General features: G+C 45.0%; 1 protein-coding gene across 1 annotated transcript; it reads left to right on the top strand.

The window, feature by feature from the left end:
- Positions 1-176: 176 nt before the first annotated feature.
- Positions 177-10,176, top strand: LOC138168004 (zinc finger protein 69 homolog). The gene is made up of 3 exons (XM_069096973.1): positions 177-328; positions 6,175-6,301; positions 7,875-10,176. Exons 1-3 carry the CDS (start codon positions 296-298, stop codon positions 8,018-8,020), a joined length of 306 nt encoding a protein of 101 aa, XP_068953074.1. The 5' UTR covers positions 177-295; the 3' UTR covers positions 8,021-10,176.
- Positions 10,177-10,182: the final 6 nt, after the last annotated feature.

Genomic DNA, 10,182 nt, shown 5'->3' with positions numbered 1-10,182 from the left:
CCAGGCCTCTTCTGCCCTTGGTTCTCTGAAGGATGAAGGGGGAAGGGGGAAGGGAAAGGGACTGAAGTGAAGGGGTAGGAGAGGGTGGGACCATCTTCTTTTCAAAGCCTGACCCTCCCTATGAGCGGCCTTGTTTGCCCTGAGGGCAGGGCCTGACCCTTCCAAAATTCCTCTAGGTCAGCCTCCCCCCTGTGAAGAAAAGGGTGAGACTCTGCCCCTCTGGGATCCTCCCACTCCAGCTTAGCCTGCAGATTACCAAGGCCTGGGCCAAGGTGGGAGCCTGCAGCCAGAGGGAATGGTTCCTGGGAGCTGCAGACCCCCAGCCCAGGTGAGTGCACTCTGTCTGCAGACTGGGCCAACCTCAGCCAAAGAGGCCATTTCCACAGACAAAGAAGGACCTTCTCTGAGGCTGTCAATGCCCTACTGTGGATTGTTTCTTTACAAAAAGGGGCAGGAAATTGAAAAGGGAAGGAACCACACTGCCCTGCTCTGCTGTGTTTTGAACTGATTCTTGGCACTTTGGCATCACAAGCACTAGCCCCCTCCCCCTGCTCCAATTGCTGCCCTACTGTGTGTTGTTAAGCTTTCCCTCATGATCCCTGAGGCACAAGGAAGACCACTTGACTCCTTCCACACTGCCCTGTAGGGATCTTCTCCTTGCTCCCTGTATCCATGCCCAGCACTCCTCCCCCACATCCACAGAACTGCTCCCTGAACCCCTTTGCCTCTTTGGCCAGGCTCTCCCTGCTAGACCTAGAAGGCTGCTCTGCTGGGCCTCCAGGGTCTGAGCTGCACCACCAGTTTACCTGTCTGGTGCACACTGACTGGTCCTGTCTTGTAGCTGGTTTGACTCTTAAGGGCACAGTGAGAGGGCAGTGAGGGTTGAAAGGAGGAAATACTATGAGGTGGGACTGCAGGGCAGGGTCCCGGGCATTGTCTGGTCCAGTGTTTCTGGAAAGAAAGGCAATCCGAAAAAATAGTTGAAGTTGGCATCTGGGTCCCACTTACAGAGTTCCTTCTTTAGCTGTAAGTGTATTAGCATTTGTGAAGGGCCTTCCCTTATTAGAGAGGATATGGGGAAAGGGCTGACTTTGGGGAACTGTTCAAAGTCCTCAGACTTTTGTTTTCAAGTGGGGGAAAAGGAGGTACTGATGGAGACACTCACTTCTAGTCAAAGAGGCATCGGGCTCAAAGGCAAAGATATAATGAAGTGACTTATTTTCCCCCAAATCCACTTTTGACCATCTTCACAGCAGCCCTATATGGGAGGTGTTCTTATCATCTCTATTTCCCTGTTCAGGAAACTGAGGCAAACAGGATCAATGACTTACCAGGGTCACACAGCTAAAAAGTGTCTGAGGCTGGATTTGAATCAGTATCTTCATGATCTTCTACCATTCCCTAGCTGCCCCAGAATTGTCTCAGTGAGTCTGTCTTGCCACAGCCCCTCCAACACTGGCTAGTGCCATTCTTCATTTCTTTGATCCATTTTGCAGAGTATGAGATGCAGCCTCAGTGATGTTTTGCTTTACGTTTCCCTTATTCGAGATTTCGAGCATTTTTCCTGTGGTTGGGAATGCTCGGCAGTTCTTCTTTTGAGAATTCTTTGTTCATATTCTTTGGCCATTTATCTATTGGGGAATAGCTGTTTGTTGTTGCTTTGAGTTGTTTCAGGCATGTCTGACTCTTTGTGAACCTCTGGGTTTTCTTGGCAAAGATGCTGCAGTGGTTTGCTATTTCCTTCCCCAACTTATTTTGCAGATAAGAGACTGAGGCAAACAGGCTTAAGTGACTTGCCCAGGGTCACACAACTGTAACAGTAATGGAATTTAAAGATCCCCCTGTATTGGCTTGGTTTTTGGATTGATTATATTAAAACCCAGAGCTTGTAAAGTGGGATGGACTTATTGATATGAAAAGAGAGGGCTGAACTGGGCGGAGCTGGTGACATAAATTTGGAGAAACACAAGAGAAAGGCAGAAGAACTTTTTGGAAGCAGCATCTTGGAGGCAGAGAGAGACAGAGAGGATTGCTGAGGGCCAGTTTGAATTGCCCAGGACTTGTGAGAGCTGCCACCCGGAGCTGCCAAGGACTGAGGAGACATGGCTGTTATGCTGGTACTTTGTTTGTTTTGATTTTTTGTCAGATTTTTCCACTGTTGAAAGACAGTGCTGTTGTTGCAGAGGCTCTGGAACCTTGCTGTTGGGTCTGAGCTCCTGAGACTGTTCTGCAGACAGAGAGTGAATTGTGTCCACTGGTGAAGGACAGTGCTGTTGTTGTAGAGGGCTTGGAACCTTGCTCTTGGTTCAGAAGCCCTGAGGAAGGATTTTCTTCTTGTATGTTTACAGAAATCCTGGAAGGGGGTTTTGCTAATGTTTTCAGGGGTCCTAGGACTGTTCTGCAGAAAGAGAATGAATTAATGAGGACACTGGCAATGTATCCTGTGGCCTTGCTAAGCTTTGTCTCCCCAGGAACAAAGATTGCTGAGAACTTGCCTCAGGTCAAGATGGAGAAAAGACCTCTCTTTGGGTATTAAATGCTCTGCTTAAGCTTGTTGTAACTCTGGGGTAGATTCTGTTGTGATCCAAGGGTGGGGAACTTTTGAGTTTTTTGTGCTCTGGGATTGACAAAATGAATGTACTTTACTTATGATTAGAAATCAGCATTTGAGTAGAGGGGCTTTGTGATTGACTAAATGAATGTGCTTCCTAGGGGTGGAGTAATATTTAGAAGAGGGACTTTTGTGGTTGATTAAATGAATTATAATGTCCAGGGGTAGAGTAGTACTTGATTGAATTATGCTCTATTTTGATTTTCTCTGTTCCTAAGTTGTGACTGAATAAAATGGAGAGCAGCTATGCTGGTATTTTGAACCTTGGGAAGTTGCCTTTGCTTGGCATTACAATTGGTACATGTCTGAGGCTAAATTGACTCAGATCCCCCTGACTCCAGGTCTGGTCCTCTCTCTACTAAGCAGCCTGGTTGCCTTTGGCTATTAACCGTTTTTAAGTCATATTTCGTTTTTTCCCCAATGACATAGACAGACATTTTTTATTCCTGCTTTGAGGTCCCAATTCTCTGCCTACCTCCATCCTTTTACCCCTCCCACAGAGGGTATGCAATCATTAAAAGGTTATACATGTGCAGTCATGTAAGAAACTTCCTTATTAGTCACTTTGTTGTGTTTTTTTTCCTACTAAAATCAGGATTTATTCAGGATAAAGTGCATCAAAAATTTATAATTATGTAAGTCACCCGGATGTGTTGAGTGAATTCCATTCTGAGTATTTTTTACAAAAGAAAAATTGCAATGCTTGAATGTATCCCTGAGTCTGAAGGTCACTAATGATTTATCATGGATTTATGGTAAATTAAGAGATGCGTAAGTAGATATAATACATGCTTTCAAAGCTTTCATTAATTATATATGTTTCGTCTGTTGTTTATCTTGAGCTTTTGAGCTTTAGTGTAAAATACTATTGTTCTTGGTAACAAATTATGGATTATGTATCACTTTAAGCTTTTTTTGGAGGGGGGAAGGTAGGGCAGTTGGGGTTGTGACTCGCCCAAGGTCACAAGGCTAGTTTTGTGTTAAGTGTCTGAGGCTAGATTTGAACTCAGGTCCTCCTGACTCCAGGCCTGGTGCTTTATTCACTGAGCTACCTAGCCACCCCTAGATAAAAATATTCTAATATTCTGATAGGGAATTTGTGCAGGGTGGTTTTTTTGTTTTTGGGATTTTTTTGGTTTTGATAAAATGAAATGCTAATAAAAATAAATTATTAATATTAAGAAATGATATATAATACTTAACCCCAATTGCCCTCCAAAAATAAAAAAATAAAAAGAATATTTTATCTAAAATATGCAAAATTTTAAGTCAATTTTGTAACTAAAAGTGGCCACGGTAATTACACATACAATTTTGCAAGCCATAGAGAGCTTAGGTAACATTATTTTTTTTAATACTCTAAGCTTAAGAATTGTTGATCCTGAAAATAATCATTTCCAAAAGAGCATACGAAAGAAAGAACACTGGATATAAAGTGACTCCAGTGTATCTTGATAATCCTTCATTTCCATTTTAAAATCTCTGAGACTTTAAAAAACTCAAAAATTGTAATCAAGGGTTTCCATTTTGGAGTGAAGATCTGACATCAGGTCCAAGTTTAACCCAACAGAGAAAATTCTTTTTGTCAAAAATGATAGCCCCATCCATATTTGTTCCATGGTGTGAGTATTTGTAACCCGTAATACAAACAGATGCTATCAGTATTTTCATATTTCAATGGGCTTGCCAAAACCAGTTTCGATCATTTGTATACTACTCACTGATAAATAATTTCTGCCTTTGTTAATATTTATTCGTGCTCATATATTAGGATGAATATTGTCACTCAAGCCATCTGATTTGAAACAATTTCATTCTGCATCACAGGTGGCAACCAGGGAACAAGTGGGAAAAGCTTTTATACTGATGATAAATAAGTGTGTATTTCCCTCCGTCACATTTTCCCCTTGTTTCTCCTCTGCCTCACTTTTCATGTTGTCCTTCTTCCCCAGTGATTTATTTCTGACCAATACCTCCATGAACTTGCCCTTCCTTCCATCAGTCCCTGTGCCCCATCTCTGTCCCTTTTAATTTCTGTATAGCATGAGATAGATTTCTATACCCAAGTGAGCATGTATGTTATTCCCTCTTGGAGTCAATTTGGGGAAGAGTCAGGATCAGGGCCTCCCTTACCATCTCCCCACCTTCCCCTTCAGTGGAGCTGCCCTGCTCTGCCTCTCTTTATGTGAGATCATTTTCCCCTCCTGCTTCTCTTACTGGTAGGGCCCAACTTCGATTGGGCTGACCATGCTGTTCAGTTGCTAAAACGATGTTTGCATAAAGACTATTTCATGGAGAAGACATGCAAGGAAGGTTCTCACAGGGGATTAGAAGAAGTGATTAAAGGGAATTTCCAGAGTCTCTCTGAAGAACTCTGTAAATCAGTGGTGAGACATGGGAGACACAGTCAAAGGACGACCCCGCATGGCGTGCCCACCTCAGGGAATGGCCTGTGCCCTGTGAGCAAAGCAGAACTGCAGTAACTCAGAAGAACGGGAAGACGTGCAAATTCAGAGCCATCTCCACCCAGGTGGTCACATGGATGTTTTGTGCCCGACCTCTGGTAGGGCCTTTTGGGCCCCGTTAGTCTGGGCATCCATGGACAGACACACTTTGACCCTGACATTGGGATGTCATTTGGTCCTCTTTGAGTACAAGGAACGACAAAAATGACCAACTATGGTAACTGCATATTATAATAAAGAAATACAAGCTATTGCTGAATGAAAGTCACCATAAAACAAAGGCATGAGATGTCTGGCCCTGGCCTCTCACCCCAGGGCAGCCTTAAGCCCTCAAAGGGACAACAGCTAATTCTGCTTCCCTTGGCTGGAAGGCCTCATGTCCCTCAGTTCAGTCCTGCTGGTAATTACTGTGACTTATGGATCCTTTCTCTGTTTGATCTAGAGAAGACTTGGTTTCAGTTTCTCAGGAAGTCAAGTAGATCTTTTCTTTCTCTTTCCTCTCTTTTCTATCATCACACAGAAATTCCTGCCCCTTCCCAGAATCCCCTGTACCTGTGAGCTTCTCACACAGTCCCCACAGAATCTGAGAAGAAGGGAATTCCCATCATCTTCTCTCTTCTGCCTAGATCCTCCTGCCTTACTGTTCCAGTACATACTTTTTTTTTTTTTTGGAGGTGGGAAGGTAGGGCAATTGGGCTTAAGTGACTTGCCCAAGGTCAATGGCTAGTTTTGTGTTGAGTGTCTGAGGTCACATCTGACCTCAGGTCCTCCTGACTCCAGGACTGGTGCTTCATTCACTGCACCACCTAGCCTCCCCTCCAATAAATACATTCACACACATTCCACAGGGAGGTGCATTCCATCATAAGACCTTTTAATTTTTATTCCAACTCACCATGTCAAATACTTTTTGCAATATTTCATTGGCCTCTTATTGACCGTGGTTTCAGGTGTTGACTCTGACACTCATGAAAGTTATAAGCACTGAGTAAATCTCCTTTCTGTGCTTCAGCTTTCTGTTCTTGCTTGAGGGAGGTGAGACTACAAGAAATCTGGAGTCTCCTTCCAGTCTAAATCTTGTGTCTTTTGTTGATGTAGGAGTTGGTGACATTCAAAGATGTGTCTGTGGACTTCACCCCAGAGGAGTGGGGCCTCTTGGACCCTTCTCAGAAGGAGCTGTGCAAGGAGGTGATGCTGGAGAATGCCCAGAACCTGTTCTCCCTTGGTAAGGACACTTCCTCTGTTCACTCTCAATCTGCTATCAGAGGGAAGATCTTCATTCATGAGTGTGCTGGCTTTGGAGCATTTATCAGTTACCAGAAAGGGAAATATCCTGGTCTCCTGTGTCCCAGAGACAGGGTCCTCCTGCTGCCTGGCTTTCCTGTAAAAGGTCAGTACATTGTGAGAAGAGAAGCTGGAGGTTGTCTGGTTGCCCCTGAAGCTGTCTCTTGCCAATTCTAGGTAACTTGACATACCACATCAGATCAGTGTTGAAGTATCTCAGGTGAGGACGTAATCCCACATGATGTAGTCCAGCCTCTCCCTGGACGTGAATTTTGTCTGCCAAGTGTCTGAAAACTGCTCAGGCGGCTTTTCCCTGCACCCCTTCCTCTTTGGGAGGGGCCAAGTGTTTAGGACATTTTTCTTTGTGAGAAGCCTCAGTTTGTAGCTCCCAGCTATATGTGGTTGGGCACATTTGTCCTTTGTCTTCCTTTACATTGTCCCAAGTTCCAGCCCAGATGGTGGGAAAGGAAGGAAGGGAATAAGCATTTCTGTTCAACAACAGCTCTTGTGCTAAGTGCTCTCCTTACAATATGATGTCCTTAGGTGATGTTATTATCCCCATTTGATATTTGAGAAAACTGAAGCAAACAGAGGTTGACTGAGTTACTCCGGAGCACACAGCTAGTAACTGAGTCTGAATTTAAACCCTGGCATTGCTGGCTCCAGGCCCGCAGCGCTCTCCACTGCCCTACGAGCTGCCTCTAATTCTAGAGAATGGAAACTGTGCAGTGAGTCCCTAGTCCTATGAAGAAGGTGCACCATGACCAATTATTTTTATTCCAGTCTGACTCCATGATCTCCCCATCTCTCCCCAAAGCTCCCAAACTAAGTGCTATGGAAACCTTGCTTCAGGACTTCTGGGAACCATCCTGTGCTCCTTGCTTGCTAGCCCCTCTCACTGACAGGACTAACAGACTGGCTCCGAATCAGAGTTTGGACTAACTGAGGTTCATTGAGTTCCCTAGCAGGAGAATCTCACTAAAAGAGGCAAAAGCTCCCTGAAGGAAGAATCCAAAGGTTTTTATAGATGAGGGAGTGAGGAGCAGGGGAGGGGACGGGTCAAAGCTGACTGAGCAGGGTCTGATTTTCAGGAGCTCAAGGCTGATCTGGCCCATCCTAGTTTGGGTTACTGCCTTTAGAAGCCTTAATGGGAGGGGCGGCTAGGTGGCACAGTGAGTAAGAGCTCCGGCCCTGGAGTCAGGAGGACCCGAGTTCGGTTCTGGCCTCAGATGCTTAACACCCACACACAAAAAAACTAGCCGTGTAACCTTGGGCAAGTTACTTAACCCCAATTGCCCTCCAAAAGGGGAAAAAATATCTACCCAATATGGCAAACTTTCAATAAACTTTACTTTAAAAAAAAAAAAAGAAAGCTTAATGGGAGCATTAGGCAGATCTGTGCTTATATGATCAAGTGACTCTCAAAATGCAGTAGCTTTACATGCCCACTCTTTTCCCTAAAGAGACCTGAATGACAAGTTTTCTCCATCTTAATCCTGATTCCCCTTGCCCAGGGCTGCCAGTTCCCAGAAAATATCTGATCTCACGTTTTGAGCAAAGGGAAGCCCCATGGCTGGTGGAGCAAGAAGACGTGAGGAGCTGCCATCCAGGTACGTCAGGGGAAAACAGGTGTATGAAAGCTGTGATGATGTGGGGCTGAAGCAAGTGCTAGATTTAGGGGCGAGAAGACCTGACTTGGAAATATTTTTGAGACACTTTTTAGCAGAGGGATCCTGTACAAGTCACTGAACCCTGAACCTCAGTTTCCCGATCTGTAAAATGAGGTATTTGGACACCATGGCTTTTCATTGCCCCTCCAGTGATCAGTCTGATCCTATAAACAGGCATTGTTTGGAATCTGGGGCAGGAACTCTCCTGAAAGAGCAAAAGGGGTTTGGCTTTCCAATATGGGCTCTTTCTTAGACCTTCTTCAAGTGAGTGAGAATTTATTAAGGGCCTGCTCTGTGCCAGACCTTCTGATAAGCCTCAGGGATATAAAGAGATACAGGGAACGTCCCCTGCTCTCCTGGAGCTCACAGACTGGGTGGCAGAGAACACACTAACAACAGTGTGGAAACCTTTTTTGGACTGGACACATTGGAGCTCATTGAGAGAGGGCAGGCCCTGAGACTAAGGAGGCCTAGAAAGGCGTATTGTGGAAGGTGGGCTCTGGCTGGGGCTTCAGGGAAGCCAGCACAAGCATTCTAGGCATGGGGCTGACACAGAACGTCCCCAGAGTTGGGAGGTGGAGTGTCCTGGTCACTGGACAGAAGGAGGCCTGCACCCCTGAAGTACAGCATGTTTGGGGGGAAAATAAGAAGAAAGAAAATGAGAAGAGGAGGAGGAGGAGGGCAGATGATGAAGTGGTGCATGATTAACAGCCCCAGAGAGGATTTACATTTGGTCCTTTTGCTAGGGAGGCAGTCACGTTGTTGTTCAGTCATTTCTGGGTCTTCATGATCCCACCTGTTGTTTTTTTTTTTTTTTTTGGCAAGGTCATGGGGTGGTTTTCCATTTCCTTTTCTGCATCATTTTGCAGATGAGGAAACTGAAGCCAACAAGTCTAAGTGACTTACTGAGGATGACAGAGTAAGTAAGTGTCTGAGGCTGGATTTGAATCAAGACTTCCTGAGCAGTACTCTCTGCAGTCTGCTTCCTAGCTGCCCAAAGGAAGTTATTTAGGGAGGTGCCAAAGGATAGCCCTGCTACAGTGAGATTATGTAGCCCCGATGTGTTGTGGACCCAGACAGCCTGGCTTTGTGGTTTTCCCTCTCTCCATCAGCAGCATCTCAGTAGTAGCAAAGGTTGCTGCCTTACTTAGAGTTGCTCCAAGACTAGGCTTTACTTACATCACGAACCTCTGCCCTCCCCTGATCTCTGAGGCTCCATCTTTGGCCCTTTCTTGGAGAATCATTGGCCAGATTTTTTGAGGTGAAAGGCACTGTTAGTTTGGAGAAATGGGAGGTAAAAACTCCCAGGTGTCCCATAGAATGTGATGATTCAGGAGCTAGAAAAGAAGTCTCTGTGATCTTCACTCTGGGTCTGGTCAGATCCCTGCAAGATTTGAACCTGTCAAAGGTCACTCAGTACAGGGGCTATAGTGCAAGATCCAGAAACAGAATTGGGGCCAAAACGTGCATTTGCCAACCAAGAAACTAGAATACTGGGAGTGTGGTAGAGGCTGGGCCTGGTGCAGCCCTGGGCCCAGTCAGTCACTCAGCATGCATGGATTAAGCACCTCCAGTTTTCCTGGCACTCAGCTCAGCTTGTGGAAGGGAAAAGTCAGTCCCTGCTGTCAAGGAGCTCCCAGGCTGGCATACCAGCATGGAGATGGTTTGAGAAGAAGCAGCAGATAGGGAACATAGATCTTAGCTGATTCACAGAAAAGAGGGTGTTTGGGAAAGGAAAGAAATTTTGTTCAGTGGGAGATATGGGAACTGAGGGAGTGAGGCTAATAATGGTTTAAGAAAGAAGGAGAGGAGAATTAGGGAGAAAAGAGTCAAAATCATAATAAGAATGATAAGAACACAGACACTTCAGAAACATTGTGGGTTTGGTTCCAGAGCATATAGCTAAATTGAGAGAGCAATAAACCAAGTCACATGAACTTTTTTGCTTCCCATTGCATATAAAGGTTCTGTTTACATTATCTGTTTTCTGTTAGGTATACAATACTACTGTGCCTAAAGTATCAGTGTACACATATTAATTCAAAAGTGTTTTATTGCTACAAAAATCCAACCATCACCTGAGCCTTCCTGGAGCCATAATCTTGTTGCTGGTGGAAGCTCTTGGCCAGAGTTGATGGCTGCTGACTGCTCA

The sequence above is a fragment of the Petaurus breviceps genome, unplaced genomic scaffold, assembly GCF_028583685.1.
Source record: "Petaurus breviceps papuanus isolate PSGF00001 unplaced genomic scaffold, PetGlider_PUasm1.0 349919, whole genome shotgun sequence".
NCBI classification, from domain to species: Eukaryota; Metazoa; Chordata; class Mammalia; order Diprotodontia; family Petauridae; genus Petaurus; species Petaurus breviceps.
The sequence above is the reverse complement of the archived record's forward strand: the minus strand, read 5'-3'. Positions and strand labels throughout refer to the sequence as shown.

Excerpts from the sequence above, each read along its gene's own strand:
- LOC138168004 (XM_069096973.1), top strand. The coding sequence starts at position 296 with ATGGTTCCTGGGAGCTGCAGACCCCCAGCCCAG. Across the intron at positions 329-6,174 it reads GCTGCAGACCCCCAGCCCAG|GAGTTGGTGACATTCAAAGA; the intron begins GTGAGTGCACTC and ends TTGTTGATGTAG. Across the intron at positions 6,302-7,874 it reads CCAGAACCTGTTCTCCCTTG|GGCTGCCAGTTCCCAGAAAA; the intron begins GTAAGGACACTT and ends CCCCTTGCCCAG.